General features: G+C 33.8%; 2 protein-coding genes across 16 annotated transcripts; one reads left to right on the top strand and one right to left on the bottom strand.

The window, feature by feature from the left end:
* Positions 1-205: 205 nt before the first annotated feature.
* On the bottom strand, positions 206-11811 carry LOC107415801 (membrane-bound O-acyltransferase gup1). 9 transcript variants are annotated; one of them, XM_016024194.4, is made up of 20 exons: positions 11505-11809; positions 11274-11381; positions 11076-11134; positions 10677-10858; positions 10525-10573; positions 9696-9799; positions 9544-9608; positions 6730-6800; positions 4496-4555; positions 4271-4384; positions 3471-3595; positions 3320-3371; positions 3105-3167; positions 2855-2964; positions 2679-2771; positions 2478-2559; positions 1686-1763; positions 815-890; positions 686-735; positions 206-617 (listed from the first exon to the last, which is right to left on the bottom strand). In XM_016024194.4, the coding sequence occupies exons 2-20, from the start codon at positions 11353-11355 to the stop codon at positions 576-578; spliced, it is 1557 nt and encodes a 518-aa protein (XP_015879680.3). In that variant the 5' UTR covers positions 11356-11381; positions 11505-11809; the 3' UTR covers positions 206-575. The 9 variants fall into 9 exon arrangements, 5 of the variants coding, with proteins under 5 accessions (XP_015879680.3, XP_015879679.3, XP_015879681.2 ...); XM_016024193.4 differs by having other exon boundaries at positions 11274-11809; XM_016024195.4 differs by lacking the exon at positions 4271-4384 and having other exon boundaries at positions 11274-11809.
* A 1068-nt stretch (positions 11812-12879) lies between these two features.
* Positions 12880-24390, top strand: LOC107415802 (uncharacterized). Of its 7 annotated transcripts, none has more exons than XM_048471760.2 (21): positions 12882-13166; positions 13305-13367; positions 14409-14743; positions 14859-14958; positions 15058-15120; positions 15252-15311; positions 15424-15528; positions 15697-15807; positions 16431-16472; positions 16562-16675; positions 16750-16934; positions 18420-18709; positions 18936-19051; positions 19620-19662; positions 19809-19900; positions 21376-21424; positions 21985-22121; positions 22276-22395; positions 22802-22899; positions 23110-23155; positions 24094-24390. In XM_048471760.2, the coding sequence occupies exons 1-21, from the start codon at positions 12969-12971 to the stop codon at positions 24142-24144; spliced, it is 2418 nt and encodes an 805-aa protein (XP_048327717.2). In that variant the 5' UTR covers positions 12882-12968; the 3' UTR covers positions 24145-24390. The 7 variants fall into 7 exon arrangements, 5 of the variants coding, with proteins under 5 accessions (XP_060672441.1, XP_048327717.2, XP_048327719.2 ...); XM_048471759.2 differs by having other exon boundaries at positions 12883-13166; positions 18930-19051; XM_016024196.4 differs by having other exon boundaries at positions 12886-13166; positions 18930-19051; positions 22051-22121.
* The last annotated feature ends 717 nt before the right edge of the window (positions 24391-25107 follow it).

Here is a 25107-nt window from a genome sequence, read left to right on the forward strand (position 1 = left end):
TTCCGTCTTGCCATGCTTGATTGGCACATTTGATATGTTATACTAGATACAACTGTGCCTTAAGGGTTTTGCCACACCACAGTAAAGAAAGGTACAACTTGAAAGGCTGTGGGATAATATTGAAGTGGAAATCGGAAGGTGAGTCCATTTCCCCGTTAGGAATGAAGAAAAGGTTGACATTCGTATGGTTTGCTTAGGCAGAGAGTGAATCAATTAAATTTCACCACAGATATTAGCTAAATTTTGTGACTTAAGCGAAATAAAACACAGATCAATTAATCCAATCCAACTCGCTTTTTTGACAGCTTCTGTTTAGGTGGGCGCTTTACTCTATAGCCCACACAAAAATGCCTGTTTTTTTTTTCAAATAAAGCGAGCACTCCCCTCCTCTGTGTGTGTGCGTTCAAAACTCTACAGCTAAGATGACATAACAAGGAAATAAAATTGCCCAGGAAATCTCCTTGGTTGAATTAAGGTCCTTCAGCACAAACCCACAACTCGTCGAGACCAATAATTTTTGGCAGATCAGCAATTAGCAATGTGGAGCAAGTAATGAACTTCACAGGCCAACGAGTTCAGTGCCTACCTTGCTTGAATTCATGGATGTGGAACATAAGCTGCAACCATAACCAAAACTCAAAAATAATACCAATAAACATAGCCACAGTGTAAAATATTGCATTACCTTTGTTCCTACATAAAAAGTCACAAACATTCCCGCCAGAACAGGTAGTCCTGAGTGAAAGAATATCATGTTAACTTGCTGCATTTGGAAACGAAAATCAGGGACACAGGATATGAGATTTAGGCGTACCATCTTTTCTAAGGAATCGAGAAACCAACCAGTTAATTCCTGATGGTCCAATGACAAAACCAACAAGGTTTGCAACCTGTATAACAAGGCGATTCCAGCTTATTAAAACTCTTCTATTAGAAGAGATAAAGATCTACACGAAAATATCTTCAAAGGTAGGTATCAAGAAATCAAAGGAATTTATGGAAGACTCCTGCCATGAACAAATTAGACAACAAAGGTACTTTCTCCAAAAAGTAGTGGACATGATATTCCTAGAGCTAAACGAAATACAAACTGCAGAATAAGCTCAAAATTAACACTTTTCAGTCATAAAACAACAGCAAAAAAAGCAGACAAAAGGTTTTATTTCTATTCATCAAGACGGTCTTCTGTACTTCATATTGACAGAAAAATCCAATTATTTTATATGCAAGTTAGCAACAAGCAATGCATATAACGGGTTTCTATGTTCATTTTCTACATTAGCATAAAAGAACTACTTTCTTTTTGGATTTCTCATTGTATCTCATTTTCTGTAACAAAGTTACTAGCATGTCTTTCAACCAATTTAGGTTTTGAAAGGCAAACAAAGGGATTGTTCAATTGTATAATGTACGTCTCTGAAAGATGCTTCACAAAATGTTTTCTTTGTTGGATTCAGAATTATAAATTACAATTATTGCAGATTGGCTTCATGGCAATTTTCACCATGATCCTTGATTTTAAAAAAAAATATATATATATATATATATATATATATATTGGTAACTTGATCTTTTGATATTGCCCTTCAACCATTCAGGAATGTAATAATTTAGATTATAAGGAATTGCAAAAGTTGTGTTATTAAACATTAAAAATGTTTTGGCCTTAATCATAAGGGGCAAACCATGAGACATGTGATCGTAACAGCACCAGCAACGGCATTCAGTTCACGAAGGACAAAATGGCCAAAAGCACTCTTGGCCTGAAAAAAAATAAAAATAAAAATAAATAAGAAGAAGAAGATTAATAGAGAGAGAGAGAGAGAGAGAGACAGGGGGGGGAAGGCAATTCAAACAAGATAATCATGATGTCGTTAGAAAAGAGAGAGGAAGGACAACAATGATATGAAACTCATGCACTGCAAAGAAAACCCTACCATATGTATAAAAGCATGACTTCTTATTCAAGTAACAGAGCAAGTCAACAACCCAACCTGCATGTGTCAAACTCAATGTTGGCAGATGGTCTAGTGCACTTATCTTCTAGTCAGAGGATAAATTCAAGCTATAGACCTATGTTTTTCTAATTATGCAGCATGGAATAGCTGTTGAAATGCATCAGTGTTCTGGATTCAATAAAGAACACAAACCGTTCTAAACGATTATTTTGAAATTTTAGAAGCATCCGCCAGGAAAGTTCAGAATGTTGCTTAAAAGAATGAAAGTTGAGATGCTTTCAGTAAAGTTTGGATGCAACATTGAATCAATTCAAATCATGAGTGGATGAAGGCATGCAAACATGGAATTCTAGCATTATGTCTGAGTGCTGAAGACATGCATCATAAAATCCAAATCATGATCAAACAAGGACAGCAACAAAAATTTAGCAATGTACAGGAAGTTAAAAACTTGAACCGCTATCCTCAAATTTGATGAAATATAAGAACAAAAAAGATTGGCAAAAAGATAAAGGGCACCTGAAATGAATTTGCTGTTGCTTTAAATACCATTTCCGGAACAAAGAACAAACATGTCAACCATGCCCATGAAAGAAGCTTCCTGACGTCAAGACAATAATGACTCAACTGAACTGTCAATTAAACAATTTTCTGCTTCTATTTTAAAGAAGATTAAGACATGTTGAAAGAGAAAAAAACAAAATGGAATATTAAAATTACCACTCCAAATCATGCCATATGGCAACAAATGTGAATATAACCCATATATTGAGTAGCTTCCTTTGTGATCCCCCAAGAGGAATGTACATATACCTAAACCCATATTTATTTATTAACAAACAGGAAATAATAAGGAGCAAGACTGCGGGAGAATCAAGGTATAAGAGTTATTGCACCTGACAAGCCATTTGTTGTAGGAAGCATGCCAGTTTTTCCAAAAGCTTTCCAAGTTATAGCAATTATTTATGCACCTTGGCATGTTCTCGGGGACCTCAATGCCACAAATCTGAAAAAGTTTTGAAGACAGACATCATCATTAAATCTTAGAGGTTGACATTACTACCAAAGATTACAGAAAGGATTACTTCACTTAGAGAAGACCATAATTCAGAACAAAAGAATTAAATTAAATTCAAATTTATGTACCAGTGACCAGAGCCGAAAATACCGCCATATCAAAAAAAACTTTAGCCACATGAAGTTTAAGACCTAGACGACATAACAAAACAAAAAATAATAAATTAAATTAAGGTCAAAAGATGCTAAGAAGTAGTTCGGACTCTACAATTGGACGAAAGAAACAACGTAAAAATTAGAATAAACTAAGTTATAAATGCATTGCTTTAATGATCACTGCTTACCCCATATCCAATAATGAACACATCCATAGGAGATAAATGTTTCCACATACCACTAAAAAACACAGAGGGAGATATACATAACTAGACAATGTAACTAAATAACTTTTCTAAAACAATCAAAGGTGTATATATGAACTCTAGAAAGAATCACCTGATCGCGAAAGCATTGTAATAAAATAGATGTGTTATTAGTTCCATAAGGACAAAATTGAAAATCCAACGTACACCATACCAAGCCACATCGGTAGGTGAGAAATTGTTCTGAGGCACATTAAGCTGAAAGAATATTGCAGTACGGTAATTTGATAAGGTTCTAAAAAATTAAAATAAAAAATAAAATAAAATAAAAACACATCATGTAAGGAATAACTGCAAGAAATTATAAATAAACTCCTGACAAGCTACAGGTCAAGAATTAAGCATGTACCCATGGCTATCATCCGATTTTTCTGTGCAACACTAGAATAAAACATATACCCATGGCTACCATTCATTTTCTTTGCTTCTTGTGTCAAAATTGATCAAACAACATCTAACTTTCATTTTTTCCAAAATCAATGCAGATGTATATAACTGAATTATTTTTTAAAGCTACTTCAACGGATCATTTTTCATCCTAATCTCTCAGATAGAAGAATGTGAACTACAGATTCTTCTAAGTTATTCTTTTTGCAAAGCCTGTTTCAATTTTTTTTCATATATGACTCTTCTTCTAAGGTCTTTGAATCTTCTGGATTATCAGCAGCAAATATGCGGTTGTATTTATTAATAAAAGCTCAAGTTTCCTATTGAAAAGAAAAGTCCTCCCATGACAAACAAAAATATCTAGGTAAAAAATCCAGCAACATCTAAAACTAGTAAATATTATTTCAGAGACTGAAACATCAATATTTTCCACTATATCTCATACTAGAAGGAGAGCAGTAGAGTACAAACATGAAAGTGACAAACCTGTGAAGCAAAAGCATTGAAGCTTAAAATTGGACCAGTAACGTAAATAGGTGCATAGACTAAATAAGAAAGGTATACACTAAAGGAAAACTTGTCGTTTGGGACACTTCTTTCCTGAGTAAAAATACAAATAAAAACAACCAGCAAATTTCCTTAAGATGAAAATTATGACAATAATTCACCAGAAAATACTAGGAGTTATATCTAAATAGAAGCTAAGCTAACCTGTAAAACCTGGTAACAAGTTTTTCCCGATTTACAAATATGGCAACGTTGAGTATGTTTCTGCAATCACAGACCATAAAAGTTAACGTAACTGGGAGGTAAGAGTTAAATCCTTAATACTCAACAGCATAAAACCAGCATCAATCTTAAGTAAGCATGCTTTTGTGTCAACTTAAGAACCAGAAAGAAGTTGAGTACCAAATTTCAATTAAAAAATAAAAAGTGAAGTAGTCATATTGTACATAAACTAATGCTATGATGGGTAGCATAATACCATAAACACTGCTTGTAATTAATAACCATGTGCATCTCATAAATGGATAAAATAACACCTTTGAATATTATGAAAGCACAATTTTCAACTACATATGAACTTTAAAACCATGTTTGGTAGTGCTTTGGAAGCTGTAAGTGCTTCCATGAGAGAAAGAGAGAGACCAAAAACACCACTTCAATATGTATTTGGCAAAAGACTCTTTAATTCAAAAAAGATCACACACTACACTTACTTTAGGTTTTCTCTTAATAAATGCTGCAAAATGAATAAGTAAATAAATAAAATAAACACTTGGTGCATTAAAGTTTCAAACTACCCAGAATAGCCTCATTTATAATTTATAACCAAATACCCAACTACCTTTTGTAAAGTGCTTTTCATAATAAAAAGCGCTACAAAATAGAAGTACTTATAAAAAAGAGCATGTCCAAAACACACCCTAAGGCTATAAGAAAGAACCTCACTCCACAATGTCTGGGTTGTGCTGGTAAAAGACCAAACCAGCTTGCTCAAAATAATTAATCAAGCAAATGGCCTTTTGCTTGTTTGTTACGTTCATTTTTTTTTTTTTTTCTTGTTTTCTTTAATCTTTTTCTTTTTTATTTCTTTTTTTTTTTTTTTTTTGGGAGAAGAATCAAGGCATTTATGTAATTAGCAGATTATCCTATTCTCTAACATTCATTGTGTCTCATCATGTAGTTTGATGTTTATTTGTGTCATATTGAAAAGGGCTCAAAAGGCACTTAAAAGGGGCATGGTTGGTCAACAATTGTTGGGCTAGATCACAGACATGGGTAACAACATTTAAGAGTTACTTTTTATGCATCAATCATTGCTTGTAAGCTGTTTCCTTGTTGCTTTTGAATGTAACTTGCTTTGTTGAGTGCTTCATGTTACCACTGTACTAATATCAAATGGGTTCATTCCAGCAAGGTACATTAACTGTTGGATTATTCTTTTTGGGATTGAAAAGTCTGTGGAAGCTTTTAGTAATTTTGTTTTGGCCCCAGGTTATGTTTATGAAAAGTTCACCTGATGCAAGATGGAAAAAATAAATTGTTGCAAATTGGAAACAACCTTTGAAAACTTATCAAAGAAAGGAAAACAGATTCTAAAGCCCAAACTTTGATTTGGAATAATCTAGGATGAAGATGGGCTTATTTGCCTTTCAAGGATCCTAGTAGCCTAAGTCTAATTTAGTTATTTTACTTAATTAGAGTTATTTAGTATTTTAGTTTTCTTATGTTTTTAGAAACTTTTATTAATTAGTTTCCTTATTTAATTAGGTTTCTTATTATTTTAGTTTCCTAATGTTGCTAGGTGGTTTTATTATAAATAGGGATCCTTGTAACTTTTTAGACAGTTGATTAATAATACAAGTATTTTTCTGACATTAGTTTCTCTGGTTTTGTGTGATGCGAACCAAAACTAGGCATGATACTAGAGATTTTAGGAGTGATTTCTAAAATTGTTCTAGTGTGATACTAGAGCCTATCTTGAATTTTCAGTTTTCTTTTCTTCCCCACCTGTCCTACATCATCACCTTTGGTCCTCTAGTGTGACAATGTAAGCCAAGAGAAGACTCACAACTGACCCTGGCCTTATCCTACAAACATATTCTGTTGAGAGATGACTAGGTACACTCCCAGTTAAAGACCATAATGACTTATATTTTATGAGAGCAAATATAACTTTGAAATGAAAATACACATGTCAGTTTTTCACTGTATGTTCATATCAAACATGTCACGTCCTTTTCTTGCATTGCATTTACTTAATTCACATTGCTTCAGAAATTTCAGGTTCACAGGCACAATTGCAATATAAAACGGCTGTAAAAACTTTATCATTTGCATTTAAGAACTATGCTCCGTAATTACCATTGTGTGGTTCGGGGTATGGCATAACATAATTACAAAAATAGATGAAGAGAAAGTCACAGCATAAATGAATACACCTCATAATCAAATCGAGAAGCTTGATTTGCCCAATGGTAATCATAACCGAAGCTGATCATGCGCAAAGCAACTGCAAAAACAATCAGATTGGAAAGATAATCATAAAAGTGAATACAAGATTTGCTGCTATCAAAATCATATAGCTTTTCCAGTTAGATTAGATCTCATGCTGCCATCATAGATGGAAAAACTTAATTCATTAGTGAGAAGCAAATGAAAGTGAAGTGCTGCTCTCCTGAAGTTAAAACAGAATATAGAAGATAATCAACAGCCATAGTTTATCCACCATGAATCCCTTAGTCTATATCTTAATCTTATGAGTGGTGTCATATTCATTCTAAGGTGTTAAACCATGCTAAACACTGCCTAACTGATTATTGATACTGCATGGGCCATTTGTGCTAAGGAGGTACCTTTCTTTAGCCTCCCTCAAGCAGAACACCAAACAAAGATCCAAAAAAGAATTTGTACTTTAATAATATATCAAGTATACTTTAGGAAAGAGAGAAACGAAAAACAAACATCTGATGCATATAAACTATACAATTTCAAGAAAAACCATCCATCCAAGAGAATGCAGCTCAGAACAACTATCTGGTTGACAAGTGTACAAAACATAATAACAACTCTCGAAACCTTTAAAGTTGTGAAATATATAACTACACGACTGATGAATCACCCAAACAATTCCTGCTTCATTTAACACACATTACCACAGTTTCAAAGACATCTCACAATGAAGGAACCAACGGTCAGAGAATTCTATACACTTCCTATACATTACACACCAGAAATCAGACAACAGGCCCTCAATCTTCACAAATCCTCCCTATGGTCTGAAAAGGTCTCGTCCCAGATCAAAAGGATCATCAACCAAGGAGTTAAAGTGGGATCGACATGAATAGATATAAAAAGATTCCAATATCCACAAATCTTTTATACATATATAATATTAAATGCAACCCCATCAAGCATTGACGACAAAGAAATAAGATCTGTGGTTCTCCATCATTCAGGTTCCTCAACAAAGTTAACTTTCTAAGAAATAGAAGTATTTGAGCTCAATGACAAAAAAGATGGTTCTTTTTAACGAGATTATCACTTAATCTAGGAAAAAGAGAAGAGATGGAAAAGATTTCCCCTACAAACATCCGCAAGTCACCCCTTATGACAACCAGTTTTACATGGATTAAGGATAACCCCGTGATATAAACTTCCACGGATTTCAAAAAGATCCTCTAGACACCATAAGTGAGTTCAAATGATTAGATTGAAGTTCATATGAACTTTAGATATCCTTGAACCAAGGATCCCTGCTCCTAAAGGAATCTCCCCAACCAAATTGAAAAAAAAAAAAAAAAAAAAAAAAAAAAAAAAAAAAAAAAACTGTAAGGTTTTGCTTCAGACACCACTTGCAAAGAAACCAAATTGTCTTTAAAACCCTCCTCCACAACCCTCCTATAACAATTCTTTCATCAATCTAAATTTCCAAAAACCACAGCTGGAACTCTAAAGAGACCACAAAAATAAGAAATGGAAATGCTAGAGAAAAAAAATATCCTAGGTAAGAATCCTGATACCATGAAGAGTACATTTTTGTTTTCTGCATGCTACTGAATATGATTACAAATAATAGACAACCTAAGTTACACATTAGAAACTAACACATTAGAAACTAAGTCAAACTTACCTATTAACATAATTGAATCCTAATCAATATAATTGACATCAATTGCATTTTTTCGTAAACTATCTATGTAAACATTTACATATAATTTACAACAGATATGGCACTTGTGTAAACCTGCCTCCCTACTTCAGAGAAAATTCCACCCAACAGGATGCCAGGTTAATTAATTAGCCATTCACCCACAAAACATCCAACTAATACACAGTAAATACTTCCAATATCCTATTCATATTTGAGAAATCTTCCTTATCCCACAGAATCAACAAAACAGCATCACTAGAAAATTGCAAATCTGAAACCTCAACTTAATCTTTTCCCAAAACTAACCTTCTAATACAGAGTCCTAAGTACATAACTCCTTTCTACACAAACATCAACTAAGTGTACGGAAAGGCATAAAGAAATGACCCTATCTCAACCCTCTGAAGCCTTAAATGTACCCCATGGTTTATCATTAAGAAATACAAAAAAATTTTACTCATCTCAACTCCCCCGCATCCACCTTCTTCATCCATGGTCAAATTCTTTCACTTGAGCACATAAGTCCATAAATCCCAATCTACATGGTCATAGGCTTTCTCAAAGTCAATCTTAAACGGCACTCCTTCCTTTCCTTCACTTCTATAAGCTTCCACTGCCTCATTTTCATCAAAGCAATACCCACTCTATCGACTTTTACAAATGCTCCTTGCAAATACAAAAGTGCACCCTCCAAAGTCTCCCTCAATCAAAGGGATAAATCTCCAGTCACTGTTTTTCAGAATCCAGTAAACAAGCTTATGAGACGGAAATACACTTCATAGCAATTTAGGTTGTTAAAAATCGAGCAAATGGAAGTACCACTTCAAAACCAGGCTTAATGGACTTATGTCAACCATTTTTTGACTCAAAAAAAACATTGTCAATGTGATTCATGGATATTATATACAAAATAATGGCTTGCATGTGCTTCATATCCGGTTATATAAATACTAGGTCACATATAAGTTTGCAGACATCAAGCTCCAACAATGTAAAATAAAAAAGTAAAAAGAATATGTTGTGTGAGAACCAAGAATGAATACAAATTATGCTTCAATAAGGATCAAAAACTATAATCTTGAAAGATTAACAAGTAAAATACCAAAATTAAAGCATATATGCCACCGAAAGGTTCCCCGAAAGTTGTCCAAATATGCCCAATGTTGCCTATGCAAAACCAACAACAAAGAAATAAGTAGAGTATATGCCATGCTTTCATAAAATCTCAACTACCAAAAGCAATAATACCCTCACCCAAATACAGAGAATGAATATCCTTCATAAATACGATTGCACAGGAGAAAAAATATGTTGAAAATCCAAAATACAAATGAGAAGTACTTTGTTCGCGCGACTATCTGCATAAACATGGATCTTGTGATACATCAAAACAAGAAACATTACTTGACTTTTATAATTGTTAATGGAACAGTAATGAAACAGTAGAAAACTGTTAAAATAGAATGACAATAATTCACCATATATATAAATAAATTTTGTTAAAAATGTATTGTGTTGGCTTGTTATACATAGCTGGACTCAATTCCTAATGGCTGAAGTTTTTGGGAACAGAGGTACTGCACATGTAAGTCCTAATTTCTATCAGTGTTAAACTTGATACTAATAATCTGACCAAGAGCATGGACAAAATTATTTCTATTGCAACACACACACACAATGAATGCTAGAAAAGAAATCCTTTGTTTCTATAGTAGCAATAAAAGGACTAGAAAGCATGCTCTCTCTATTTGAACTACCATGTCTCTACTTGCAGCTTAAGGAAGCACAGTGCCCCATACCTTAATGTGCAGTGCACAAAATAGTTTTCAAAAGTTGCAATGAATATAGATTCAATATGATGAAGCGTAACAAAGTCAGAAATGGCCCCTTGACATAAGCTAGCATCATTGCTCCAAGCTCATTATTACCCTAAATGAAAAGTATAAAACTATACAATAGGAATAAAGCAATCTAATCGATGAAAAACGCTGTGATAAATAAAAATTATAATTATAATACAAAGAATAATAAATAATATTAAACTGCGGTTGTATTACGGATTTGAGTTTGAAAGAAGACGCACCTTTACTAGAAGAAAATTTATTGAAGCTATTGTGAGGATGAAAATGATGCTAAGAAGAAGAAAAAGGGGGGAAAATGATAAAGGTCAGACAAACACACTAGTTGATGTTCAGGATTACGGTACCAAAAAATTGTTACAAAAGAAGCACTTACCATGCACCATGCAGATACGATAGATATATCAAGGAAATTAAAAGCCAAATAACAGACATCCCTCTTGCTTTAAAATGGAAATATGCCCTCGACATATTGGCGACGAAAGCAAAAATGGCCAAAACAACAGAAAGTAGAGGTAAATTTCCCCGAAAGTTTCTCCATTGGGCATCAGAGACATCCTAATTGGTCATGCATAAAATGTGTAAGCTTTTAGCAGAATAGGCAAAGGCCATATTTTAGAATAACAGGTACATATCAAGTAGAAAACATTGTTGGAAAAAAGAAATAAAACTAAAATTACGTATAAAGTTGCTTTTCTAAACTAAAATCGATCTCAAAGTAGTTAAATTATGGGAGTGAATATATATGTTATGAAAGAGAGAAGAAAGAAGATACATTGAGGGAATTTGGTAAGAGCCAACCAGGACGCAGACCAAAGAGTTTGGAGTGGTGATCTGCTTGTTAAACATAAATATATGGTCACAAACAAAACGAGAAATGATTTTGAAAAGAAAAACAAAAGCGTTAAAAATGAAATGAAATTAATAAAAATATAATAAGAGTGCGCGAAGAGTGAGAGAAAGAGTAGCGCACCGCGAGAGAGTAGCAGAGAACGATGAATGATGAAGGCATAGAAGGCAGCTGCATAAACAATGAGAAAGCCCAGCTCTTTCATTCCGATCCGATCCCCAGCTGATGATGCTAGTCAGATAGACGGATAGATATGTAAATCTCTCTTTTAAAGTCAAAACTAAACTAAACTAAACTTCTTATTTATTCATTTATAATAATAATAATAATAATGTTATTATTACTATCTCTCACTTTAAACCACTAAACCCATTTTCCATCCCATCCGCCATTTCCATTTCCATTTCGAATAAAGATTTTCTTCCTCAAATGACCACCTTACTACATGCTCTTTGGAACAATAGTATTTTCCCCGTTGGATCCTTAACCTACAAATGGAGCATCAAACTCCCAAAACCCACAACTCCTTTTCTTCTTCTTCTTCTTTTTTTCTTTTTTTTTTTTCGCCCCTTTTCTGAAGCGCTTCCTGTTATTTGGTATCAAAATCACTTGTGCGGAGAGCCCAAGCCGGGTTGGATGGAGTGTAGGATTCGGAAAATAAAAAAAAATAAAAGCTAATAATTCTTTCTTTATACTTTGACTTTTGAGCAATGCCAAGGCCTAGGACCATCCAAGGCCCATTTATTCGGACAAAAATACCCCAAACCGGAGAATCCGGCAAACAATATAAATGTGAAAATGCCATCTCCGTTCCTTAAAATAATAATAATAAAAATACAGCTAAAACGTAGAATTAGTGGCTTTCTTTTCTAAATTCTACAATTTCCAATTGATATATTTTAAAAAAATTAATTCAACACCGTTTTACAAGTTTAATCTGTTTTAAGTTATTTTCTTCCATTTTTAATATCACATAATATTTTTTTATCATAATATGTCTAGATATTCAAATTTAAATATATATATTCATATATATATAGAGAGAGAGAGAGAGAGAGAATTGCTCTGTATATTTTTACAATCACATACACGTATAGTTTACAGATTTGGTCATTGTGTTAAAAATTATAAATTAAACTCGTTTTTCAAATTTCTCACGACAAGTACAATAGAATTTGCCTATGGCAAGCAATATGTTATTTAAAAATTACTTTCAAATTAGAAAATCAAATATAAATTCATTGATTGTAGGTTACATTATTACACATAAAATGATTTAAACTAACAAAATTTGGTTATTAATGGTGAACTAATTAGAAAAGATTGAACTTGGATGTGGACCATGATAATCCGGAAACACAAAAAGTAGAATTATGATTTTAAAATATAAAGTGCTTTTTTTTAAAATAAAATAAAAATAAAGTGGATGGCGTAAATGGGAAGGGTGATCGAGGAAGATAATTGGTGGGTGTGTAAACCATAATGAATGAACAAGATGATGCGCTATGATTGAGTTTGATGGGGGTGTGCGCAGACTATCATATTTTTATTATTGTTTTTTGCGCTTGAAGACTATCATATTATTACATATATATATTATTATTTTTTTGCTGAAATTACATATATATATTATTATACATATATATATATATATTATTATATCTATATATATGTGTGTGTGTGTATTATTAAAAATAACAAATACCGATTAAATATTTTAATTTGGTTGAACTTAATAAAAATAAAAAATAAAATAAAAAAATTACACAAAACCAAAAGCATCACATCCCATCCGTCTGTCTACGCCGGGGGACGAAGATGGAGAATGGATACGATGGGAAATTGGCGAGGAAATTCGCAGGTCTAGGGTTAGGCTTAGGCTCAGGCTTGCCTCCCGTTGTCTCTACCGGCGAGCCTTCTTCCACCGCCACCACCACAAACAGTGACCACAACGACAGTAGCTTGTTTCAGGTCATGAAAGCCGTCGAAGCTGCTGAGGCCACCATCAAGCAACAGGTTCCCCCCACCCCAACTTCAATCTCAACTTCCAAAACCCCTAATTTCCTCTCTTTCGTATTGCTTGCTTTCTAGCTGATTGTCTCTCTCTTTTAATTTCCCAACTACTCCGCCAATCACTGATTGCTGGTTTCACAGGTTGAAGAAAATAACCGATTAAGGACTGAGCTTCAGCAAAAAATTCTCCAACTTGAGAAATTTGTGAGTCTGCCTTCTTCAATGTCTCATTTCGGAATGGGTTTCCAATATTAAAAAAGTTTGCTTCGTTTAGGAAATGGGATCTTTTTTTTTGCTTTGACTTCCAAGGTCTGATCATTTTTCCAGTTTATTAGTTCAGGTCCTTCAAACACCCCTTTCTAATAGAAGCAGTTTATATTGTAAGTGAAAGAACTTCATCCAATTTTCTTCCGTGTTCGAAGAAAGTCTTATGTTTCCCCAAATAAACCGACTTGGATTTTGGAAGCTGGGCACCTACAGATTCACAGCCACTTATTTCTCGTTCTTTGATAACCTTTGAAGTAAATTTTTCCTCTGACAGAAATCTAGAATAGTACCTGCAATTTCTCCCTCTTTCTCCTGCGCTAAGATATAAGGAGATCTAGTAGTTGGGATTTGGCGATTCGTTTAATGCTTTATAATTTTTTTGCTTTCCTGTTTTATATGGCTTTTTATGTGTTGTAGAAATAAAAAGTAATGCAAGTATAAGCTGCTCGTTGCAATTCATTTGAAAATAAGTATGTCACCCCAAATTTTTGTATATTCCCTTGCTGTAGCGGGTCTAGAGACATTCCAGCTTGAAGCTCCTACTATAGCCTACTAGTTTATAGTCTGCATAACACACCCTTCTCAAGAAGAAAGATTATTACTTTGAAAAATGATACGACAAATGTCAAGAACCCGCCCTGCAATATTTTGATAGGCTTAGATAATCTTATGGTTACTTAAAAATTTTTACTCCTGAAAAATGTTGACTGAGGATAGATTCTTCCTTCCATCAACATGTTTGGTTATAATTGATCCGTCTGTTAATGCTGTACCTGTTATTTAGCATGTTTCAGTACCTTCTCACAACTGTATTGACTGTTGAAATTTCCACCATCTGAAGTTTTACATTGTAGGATGTGCTCTGCTTGTGCTAGAAGCCACTTTCGTTACCGTTCTTACTAATTAGTCAGCAATATCCTCTACTTGTAATTCACTTTCCTTTTTTTATGACGCATGAAGTATCTACACTTTTTGCAGAAACTAGATGCATCAGTGGCACAGAGGTCTCATTCTGTCGATCACTGGTCTGAGCATGTTCATGGCTCCTACGAAGCTCATCAGTCAGTTAACTCTGTAGGTAATCAGCAAGACAGAGTTAAGAGCATGGGTAACACATCTGGAGTTGATTCACCTGGTACACTGGTTCTCCGTCATGATTTGAAGCCAAATAGTGGTGGTGCTCTACAAAGTAATGAGGGGACACAGTCCGAAAGGAGCAAGATTAATGGGACAGTGAAGGTACCGCCTGGTCAGTTACCCACTGATAATGCTGGATTCTCTTCTCCATCAGCAACATCCTTCTCTCCAAGCAGGTATCTCACTTCATATGCGAATAATGGTTACCTTGCTATTGTGCCACTAATGATGTCTTCTGAAGCATCATAAAGGATTTGAACAATTTTATACATTGTTGTGTTTTTCTCTTAGGTTTCAGATTGAAGGGGAATATGATCCAAGGTTCAATATGTCTGGACAGGGACTGATGCAGATGGCTGAAATAAATAATCCTAACAGCCTCTGGAAGCAGGTATTGCCATATATTTATAGAAGTTGAAACACTTATGTAACTTAGAACAGAACTTTCTTATGGACTATATGTTACATTTCATATGATCTTGTTCATAAGATTCGAGAACATGAGGAAGAGATTTTGCAGTTACGGAAACATCTGGCTGATTATTCTATAAAGGTAAATTATATATGTTATCGTTAGACATAACTTTTCATGTGCAATGGAAGAATATTTGTCTAATTATTTTTGCTTATATTCCAATTGAATGTCATATTATGTACATTAATTAATGATTAATATTATGATAGGAAGCACAAATACGCAATGAAAAGCACGTTCTGGAAAAGCGCATTGCTTATATGCGTCTGGTAGGGAAATAGGATTTATTGGCATGGCCTATTACAATTTCCCATCCTTTATCTTCTACTAGTATTTCTGGATGCATTTTTTAATATCATTTTCTGGTCATCATGCTATTAGGCCTTTGATCAGCAGCAACAGGACCTTGTTGATGCTGCATCTAAAGCTCTGTCCTACAGACAAGATATCATTGAGGAAAACATACGTCTCCATTATGCATTACAGGTGAGTATGTTTCCATCATGCATCATAGGTGTTTTCCCTTTCTATCTGGTCTCTGGTGTGCATGTATTCTGTACATTTATTTTGAACTAGAATAGTGCCATTAAAATTCGTATGATAGTTAATTTCATAGTTGAGCTTAAACGGGTATCTTCTTCTTTGGTTTTTCAGGATGCTCAACAAGAGAGATCAACATTTGTTTCCTCTTTGCTGCCTCTTCTTGCGGAGCACTCTTTGCAGCCACCAGTTGCTGATGCCCAGTCAATTGTTAGCAATGTCAAGGTCAGCTACAAATCATTTTCAGTAGTATCATGCATGGAACAATGTTTTCATCCTCATGTGCTATGTGTGAAATTAGGCTCCAATGATAGATATTTGACATTAATAAGCTCCTGAACATTTTATGCTTGGTGTGCAGATTACATGACTCTCACTTTTTGCACTAGTTTATCATTAAAGATGTTAAATATTGAATCAATCATTCACAATTCTCGGTCTTATCGTTTTTGGGTAGAATAAGAAGCAGCTTATCATCAAGTCATTTTTTTCTCTCTCTTCCTCTTTCCCTCGAAAGAAATGAAAGAATTTTAAAGAATTCATGTTTACTCCTCATTTCAAATTGCAAGATTAGAATCCTCCTCGATTTTTTCCACTATGCAATTGCTTTATCCTTCTGAATATATGTCTAACTTGTACTTACTTCTCATTCAAATTGCAAGATTAGAATCCTCCTCGATTTTTTCCACTATGCGATTGCTTTATCCTTCTGAAAATATGTCTAAGTTAACTTGTATGTTGGATAATAGAAAGAGATACCACTGGAATCAAAAGTGTCTCTGAAGTGAAGATACTTCATTTTTAGAAATCTTGTGCATGAAGTTAAAGGTTGCTTTGATTTCTTGCAGTTTCTGTTCAAAAATTTGCAAGAGAAGCTTTTGCTTACTGAGGTATGTCGCAGACATAAAATTCAAGCAACTTTGAATTAGCTGAATCCTTAAGGTTAATATGGGATGTATGTGGCCTTTATTGATTTCAGTCAAAGTTAAAGGAATCACAGTATCAACTGACACCTTGGCGTTCAGATGTGAACAACTCAAACATTGCCCCACAGTCACCATTTCACTCCATTGGTGCAGCATTGGCAACTTCAGTATGCTCTAGTCTTCTTGTTGTTCCTCTTAGCATCTCACCGGAATTTTCTTAACTTTTTATATTTTCTATCAGAACAAAAATGGGCTTGAATTGGTTCCTCAGCCAACATATTCTCATGGACAAGTACCAGTGTCTACATCAGATGCTCAGACAGGAGAATGGGATCTTGTACATCGTCATCAAAGTGGTTATGGTGGTGTTGGAACAAGGAATACGGAACCCGATGACTTGGGGAGGTATTCACCTCTTGCAAGCAGGTGAGCCTGGTCAAATGGAGACTGCTTCTGTGAACTGAATACAAATTACAACCATCTGCATTTGTTGGTGGGTTCTAATTTCATTGAACTTTTATGTTGACGGTCCTGTATGTGTGAATTATTGTCCAAATGCATCTTCAACATGGATGATGAATCTCTTGAGTTGACACCATGGTGCATATCTCTATAGAGTTTTACACTTCTTCCAAATCCTCCAAATAAAGGCTATCTATGTACTTTATGATTAAATTAATTTTACTGAATGCAAGTAAAAAGTACAAGCTTATAGCATTGTACTCCATCATTCCAAAGACAGAAGATGCATTGACTCCTTTTTTTCTTCTATGAAGTGAATCATTGGTATTCACTTTTCCATGAGCTGAAGTAGACAAACAAAAAAGTTTAGTTTAGGGGAAGCTAGACATTTTGGGTAGAAACTTTAGAATTAATAACTTTTGAAAAAGATGCATCAGTAAATTTCCAAGAGAAGGATTTACTAGAGAAAATAGCAAGAAAATGTAGAGACAGAGATTATATATTATTTCCAAATAAGAAGAAACGAGATAAAGGATTGCAACAAAACAAGAGAATGCCCTGTCTCTCTATAGGGAGGAGGTAAGAGAAAAAAGAAAACTAAAACATTGGAGCTTGCCAAGGAAGGTGCTACGGTTAAACCCATGTACATTGTCTAGTCTCTGTTAAACCTAATGAGAGTCTAAATTCCAAGTGTCCAAAATATAACTTTTCCAGGAAATGTGTTTGCCTTCTCTTCTATGTGATTCATGACTCAAAATCAGTTCTTCTTTATTATGATGTGTTGTCTTTTTATAAATAAGTTGCAAGTGTGATTATAGTGATCACTACACAGTTTAGTTTTTTGCACTTCCTTTGCCAAAAAATTAGTAGGTACTTCTAATTATTTTTGCTGTGAAATTTTAATTAGTAAAAAGCACCACTCTTAAGCACAATTATTCCTGAAAGCTCGAACTTGTAGGTAGGGTATGGTTGATATTTATTCTATGCCAAACATACTGTGTTCTGCGAACATAAAGAAGGTCTTTTCATATATTTCTTCAATTTTATTTACACTTAAAAGTTTTTTTTTTTTTTTTCGCATTCTTTTGAATTTAAAGTCTCAAATTTTTAGTCTGATTGTACCTAATTGACATGTAGAAATCTCTGTATATAATACCACGCAACTTTTTTCTTCAAAAGTGATGGTATATGCGATCTCACTCCTCCCTCTCTCCCATTTTCATGAACTGCATACAGGGATGCTTCTTTTTTTCATATGAAACATTGTTTTTTTTCTTTTTTCTTTTTTTTTTACTTCTTATCTACTTGGTCTACTAGCAAAATATGAGTGCAAACTCAAGGAGCTTTATAGTTAGAGATTGCTTGTGGTTGTTAAGAATTGCATGCAATGGAATGCATTTGTGTTATTTTAATGGCAAGCTTTACAAAACTACTTCCTTCATTTGGTAGGAATACTGCAACAAATGATATGCCTGTGCAACAGTCTGTTACCAGGGGTGATGCTCATGTTGCTCAGTATAGTGAAGAAACCACCAATAAACAGGTGACATTCCGTGACCCTGTCAGCAATAGTGAGATGGATGATCAAGATGCTGAGGGAAACCATAATGAGAGAGAGATGCCAGCCAATTGGAGTTCAGTTAACCCTACTTACACAACAACACTTGATGATCCCAGTTCTTCGTTTTCTCCTTTTCTAGCACCAGTTCTTGAAGAACCTTCTTCTTCATTTTCAGAGGGTAATGCGTCATTGTGGCTGAAATGTTTTTGCTGGTCCTATTATTGCTGCCAGCTACTTTAGATCAAGTATTTTGTCATATGTTTTGGCTACAATCATTTGTAGTATTTGGCAATATGCATTGTCTTCTTTATGCTACGTACATGGGAAATGCATTTGGCTATTTTTATGAAATATTTTATGATATGTGTTGGCTACTTCAAATCATGTTTTTTATTTAGTGGCAGATGATGATCCATTACCAGCAATAGAGAACCTCCAAATTTCAGGTGAAGCTTGGCCAGGGCAGGAGCTTCAAGCATGTGGATACTCTATTAATGGAACAACAAGTTGCAATTTTGAGGTGGAGTTTCTCAATTCTAATTTGTAGTCTGTCTGGCTGTTTTTCTTTCTCCCACTCCAGCACTGAAACTCTTAGAAATCTAAATATTGTTTTGAGAGGGGGCTTATGTTAGATACCGGAGATGTAATCAAGTATTTCCCCCTTATTCTTTAAGCTTTTGCCTTGTTTAGGAATACTTTTATTGGAAGCACTTTTGCAAGAGCAGTTTCCTAAAAGCACCTCCGTGAAAGACTCATTGATAAAAGTACTTTGATATATTTAGCCAAACAATTTTAAAAGGGTTTTATTCACGTACAAGTGCTCTAAACCATACTAGAAACATTCCCAAATAAATTCTTAATCCATGTTAAAAAGTTGTTTCGTAAATTGAAATTCGGTCTATCAAAAAAAAGAATTTGGTCTGTCATGTAATTCAGAGGATTTTTATCCTCTTGAATAGTAGCATATTTATTTCAGTGTTTCTTTTTACTGAATGGTATATCATCTATATGCATTTCAATTAATGGTGTGGTTCGGTTTAATTGGTTGTCATGTAATGACTTCTTATCCATTGCTTTTGCACTTCCAGTGGGTGCGTCATCTGGAAGATGGATCTGTTAATTATATTGAGGGTACTATTCTCTTTTAGATTCTTTTATTTACTTGCTTCTTTGTTTTTGTTTTTGTTTTATTTTATTATTATTTTTTTTTATTTTTTTTTTTATTTAAGTTCCTTTTGGTAGGTAAATATCTTAGTCGTCTTGGTGTTTTACTGTAGGTGCAAAGCAACCAAACTACCTTGTTACTGCTGATGATGTTGGTACATACCTTGCTATTGAAGTCCAGCCTCTGGATAACAGAAAGCGCAAGGTACTTTTTTGCTAGTAGTTACAGGATGCACATTCTTGTTTCTTCTATATTTTAGGTACATTTTTGGTGCACGTTGTATTATTTTCCTTCTTTTTTCTTTTCTATTCTTTTTGCCCTTATTCTCTTGGGAGGATGAATATTGGATGTTCAATACTAATCATGCATGATTAGCAGAACGTATGGGCTATCGAATTATATTGACAATTGGAACACTGTTAATGACTGTAGAAAAGTATTCTCTAAAATTAACTATACCTTTCTAGAATTTATTTGTTCAATGAGCAGTTTAAATGTACATAACATTTAGGGTAATTTGTGCATTCTTCAAAGTTGTGAGTCGTCCTTCTGCATATGCTTATTTACACTTTTTGGTATGGATGAGAAGAAGAGGGAAGAAAGCAGAAGGAACGAGTGTTGACTGTTGTATGGTTGTTTGGTATAAAGGATTGGAAGAGAACAAGAAAACAATAAGGTTCTCCAACTAGGCCCAACAGATTTGTCTTATTCACTCTTATAAGTTGTTCGAAGGTAAACTTGGAAATAGTTAATAGCATGGATAATTTCACTACATTACCTGTAATATCAAATGACAGACATACAATATTTTGCCATCTTATCTGTACACTACTCTTGTTCACATATGGTTCCTATGCTGTCTGCTGTTGCAATCTTCTTAGTTCTTATGGCAGAATCATACATAATTGTCATATTGATCTATTCTGTCAAGTGAGGTTTTTCTTTCCCTTCCCTTTCTACATCAATAGCAAGCAGGGGATAATGCTCCCTTTCCTTTAGTTTACCAAATAGAAAAGGGGATTGACAATCTACTTTTCATCCTTCACATTTTCCAATTATCCTATGTTATCGATCTCCTCCCAATTGTCTCTCTCTACTGCATGCATTGCTGACTATGGCCACTTACAAGATTCTGCTAGTCATTGATTTCTAATATCATTTGAGCATTTGGCAGTCGGTTATGGTGAATCCCATTCTTTATTTGCTATCTATGCGTACCTTTGAAGTAATCATCTGGTCAACTCACTAATAAACATTTTAGGTCCTCCTGATGACATAGAAGCATGTCCTTTTCACCTTCTTGACATGATAGTTTGTTTTAACCTAATAATTAATTGTATGGCTAAAGTGTATGTTTTACATTTATCTTTGTGACTTGCTGCATGCTATGTTTATAATTGTTACTGAGAAACTTTGGAGATTTACCTGTTAACAACTTTTTAGTAATCGAAAAATTTTTAAAATAAAAAATGTTTATAAAAAGGTTGTAATTATAAATTAATAATCTGAGTCAGAATGATTGCATACCATAGGTCATAAGTAATTTTCTTTTATGCACATAGGTCATAAGTCATTTGCTTTTATGCATAATATGTACCCATGAAACATAAATGGTACCAATGTGGTGGGAGTTCCAGTTCCTTAATACTGTCTTTTTATTTACTTGATTTGTCTTGTAGGGAGAGCTTGTAAAGGTTTTCGCTAACGATCATAAAAAGATAACTTGTGGTAAGTAATTTGATTCAGATATCTCTACAGAAGTAGCTTGTTATATTATGTGAACTTTTCTCTTTCATTATTTTGAAATTAGGTCGATTTCTGACAATAATCTATAATGAAATCATTGCATTGTGTGGCTAAGTTAAATGCCTCTCTTTCGTTAAGACCTATATTCACGTTTAATTCTCACATATTGTGATGATAACCTCTGCATTTGCATTTGCTTTATATTTTTCAGGGTAAATTACGTAAGCATCCTCTATAGGTTTCAATTTGTTATATTTACGTTCATGAGAATTTTATTTTATTTTTTACACTCTATCCTTCTGTCGGTCAGTGGACAGGAAAATTTACCCAATTGGGGTTAATCTACAGGATACCTTTATATAAATTTTTTCTTCTCTAGTTCTCATTTTTTTTTCTTTCTTTTTTTTTTTTTTTTGTGTGTGGGTGTAAAATTGTTTTTATAATTTTAGATGGTATGAGTATTATCAAGATCCTTGGTTTGTTTCTCATCAGGCATCATGCAGTGAAAATTATATTTTACAATTTACTTCCTGTGTTCACAGATCCTGACATGCAAAATGTCACACAGAAGACTGATACATTTTACAATTTACTTCCTGTGTTCACAGATCCTGACATGCAAAATGTCATAGAGAAGACTCTGTACAGTGGCCATGCATCCTGTAAAGTATCGCTGTCGGTATGACCTCAACGTGAAAAAAAAAAAAAAAAAAAAAAAAAAAAAAACTAAAAACTTGTTATTTTGGTCACATTTTTGTTTAGCAAGCTGTAGAAGCACATTTAAAATTTCCTTTCTTAAAGGGGCTAAGTAATTATTATTATTTTTCTTTCAGGTTGGGCATCTTGATATATGGGAACCAGCTCAACTGACCATTAAGAGGGATTCCTGCATTATTAAGTGCAGTGGCTCCAGTGGTGCTGTAGTCACAGAAAAATTTTTACCAACGACAAGTGTATTAACTCTTACTTGCTTAATCCCTTTTGTTACTTCACATGTACCATTAAGTGTTTGCTAGTTTAAGTTGACTTAGTTTGTGTGGTTCATGGTGATACTACATTTTTTTGGAGAAGTTTTTGGACTTTATTTAGATTATTGAAAAGTTTTTTTATTTTGTAGAAGTAGGAGTGCATGAAGCTGGTTTTTCTCTTTTGCCGTTTTCTTTTGTGCTTCATTTATGTTTTACAGTAGGTTCACTTTCTCAGAGCTACTTTCCATACTGGCATTGTGTAATGTTTTTTGGTCCAGATATAGGCTATATAATTTCCAAGTATATCTTCACCATAAAGTTGTATGTGATCTTGTTGTTTATTGTTTCTTTTCTTTAGTTAGTTTTCTTATTTCTTATTGCTGTTTTGAAGGTTACAATTCCATATGGAAGTCCAACAGAATTTATAATAAGTGGTTCTGGTGGTGTTGATCATCTCTTAAGAGCAGATGATAACTCAGATATTAGCTGGTAAGAAAATATTTATTAAAATTGAAACAACAGATTAAAAGATCTAAAATTTTGTACCTGCTGTATACTTAATGCATTCAATTGATACTATTGTTGACTATATTTTTCCAACAATTTATGTTTTTGAGTTGTTTATGGTTTTTCTTTGTTCCTTCCTTTTGGTTTTCTTTCGATAAAGATTTGCTGACTTTTGTTCTCTCCCTGTTGCAGTTCGAGAGACACAATTGTGCTCACTTTGAGAGTATTCATCCTAAGGGTATATGTTGCAATCTCTACTTCTCTTCTAATATGATTGACATGGAACTCTCAGATTTTGTTCAAATCTTTCCCTAACATGTAGCATACTTCATATATTATATATATAAACACACACACACACACACACACACACACACACTCACTCACACACATACATAGCAAATTGATGATAATAATAGTTAGCCATGTGAAGGGGGCAGTAGATGCACTTGCATTTGCACCCATAAAAGACACGGACACACACATATGGAGAGAGATCCATTGATCAGTATGAAACTGTCTAGTAATACTCACTATAATATTAATAGAATACCGTGTATTGGCAAATGCATCATTGGGCTATATTCCTTTCACATAATATATGGAAATGAAGAGGACATTACTATGGGAAGGTGAATTGAAACGAAAAAGTGGAAGAATAAAAATTGTAATAGCCAGTCATCAAGAAAAGGAACATAATGTGATTATTTTGGCCTTTTTGGGGAAATGTTCAATATTTGGAAATGTTCAATATTTCTCCCCATAAGACAGAGCAAAGGTGATAATGCACATAGCTTGTACAAGCCGCCATCTTGAGTACTTTTATCAGTTATGAAACTGTTTTACGTATAATGGCTTGGGAAAATTAGGTTTTTATATTTGATGAACAATAATTATGCAGTCACATAAAAACCATAATTTGTAAGTCACATTAAATGTGAACAAAGGAGGTTAACTTTTCCCTTTTTTTTGTTTTCTTTTTTCTTTTTGGATTGGAAGATTAATTTGTTACTTGAAGATGGGAGATGCTGCATTCACCATAACTCAACTCAAAATTTGAATTGCATACATGTAATTATTTAGAAATGAATCTTGGCATGTTTTGCTGACCGGTAATATTTGTTGGCGTGAAAAGTCAATTTTAAAGTTCTATCTTTTTGGTTCTTGTAAATGCAGGCTAGTGAGAGACGGAAAGGGAAGAAAAGAGGTTTATTTTTTAACAAGTAGGGTAGTTGATTCAGCTTTATGTTCATTCTGGCTCAAGCTAAGAAGTTATCTGCTTTTGAGGGTCACTAGTTCCATGAGTGAGAGTAATTAGAATGCTGCTTGAATTCCCGGGGTGGTGGTTTTGTGGGCTTTCTTCAATATTCTTTTTTTTTTTTTTTTTTTTTTTTCCTTTTCACAGGATAGAACAAGTTTGTATTGCTGATGTAATGTCAAACTTCGAAGTAATTTATTCTTCTTTTGATTCTCTCTCTCTCATATATGAGGACATTCTGATCTTCCTGCACACCTCAACGGACAGGCCATTAAGCAACAGTAAAGTTGAACTCGTACGGTCTTCCGCTGTTAAAAAGTATATAACATTACCAGTCTTGGTGTAAAATCAGGCCTTTGTGCATGGTTCGTCAGGCTTGGTTTGTGGCTGAATCACAACGTAATGCTTTATAATGGTGGAATCCAAAGCCACTTGAAATTTTAATGGATGCCTACATAATCTAAATCCTACCAGCATAAAACTTTTGAAACTGATTTAAGAGAATTCATGGCCATCACACTGAGACATTGCTCTTTTAAGTACCTTATTTTGTTCGTTTTATTTATCTTTGTTATATTAAATTTAATTTGTAACTTTCCTTTTTTCTTTTTTCAATTGTTGTTTTTCAAATTGTTGGACCAATAGTGACGAGAGCTTTAATTTTAAGAGCTTACTTTAACGAACATGTAAAGTAATGGTTTTTCTTTTCTTTTTTTCAAGGAAAAATGTAAATTAAAGCTCTTAATTGTAATGTTTTCGTACATGCGAAGTTCAAATTGCACGAACTTAATTGTTTTCTTCTTTTCTTTCTTTTTTTTCTTTTGTCAAAAGGAAATAAATTTGATAAACAAAAGCCAAGATTACAAATCCACCACACTAATGCAATCATATAACAAAGCCACACATTTAGCTTTAAGGTTTGGATCACAAGG

Source organism: Ziziphus jujuba, chromosome 4, assembly GCF_031755915.1.
Source record: "Ziziphus jujuba cultivar Dongzao chromosome 4, ASM3175591v1".
Taxonomy (NCBI): Eukaryota; Viridiplantae; Streptophyta; class Magnoliopsida; order Rosales; family Rhamnaceae; genus Ziziphus; species Ziziphus jujuba.

Bases quoted from the DNA above. Each gene is read 5' to 3' on its own strand.
- LOC107415801 (XM_016024194.4), bottom strand. From the start codon at position 11,355: ATGAAAGAGCTGGGCTTTCTCATTGTTTATGCAGCTGCCTTCTATGCC. The intron at 10,859-11,075 runs GTATCTTCTTTC...ATGACCAATTAG, and splicing joins TCTTACCAAATTCCCTCAAT to GATGTCTCTGATGCCCAATG. The intron at 4,385-4,495 runs GTTAGCTTAGCT...ATTTTTACTCAG, and splicing joins CTTGTTACCAGGTTTTACAG to GAAAGAAGTGTCCCAAACGA.
- LOC107415802 (XM_048471759.2), top strand. From the start codon at position 12,969: ATGGAGAATGGATACGATGGGAAATTGGCGAGGAAATTCGCAGGTCTA. The intron at 13,368-14,408 runs GTGAGTCTGCCT...CACTTTTTGCAG, and splicing joins TTCTCCAACTTGAGAAATTT to AAACTAGATGCATCAGTGGC. The intron at 22,122-22,275 runs GTATGACCTCAA...TTTTTCTTTCAG, and splicing joins CCTGTAAAGTATCGCTGTCG to GTTGGGCATCTTGATATATG.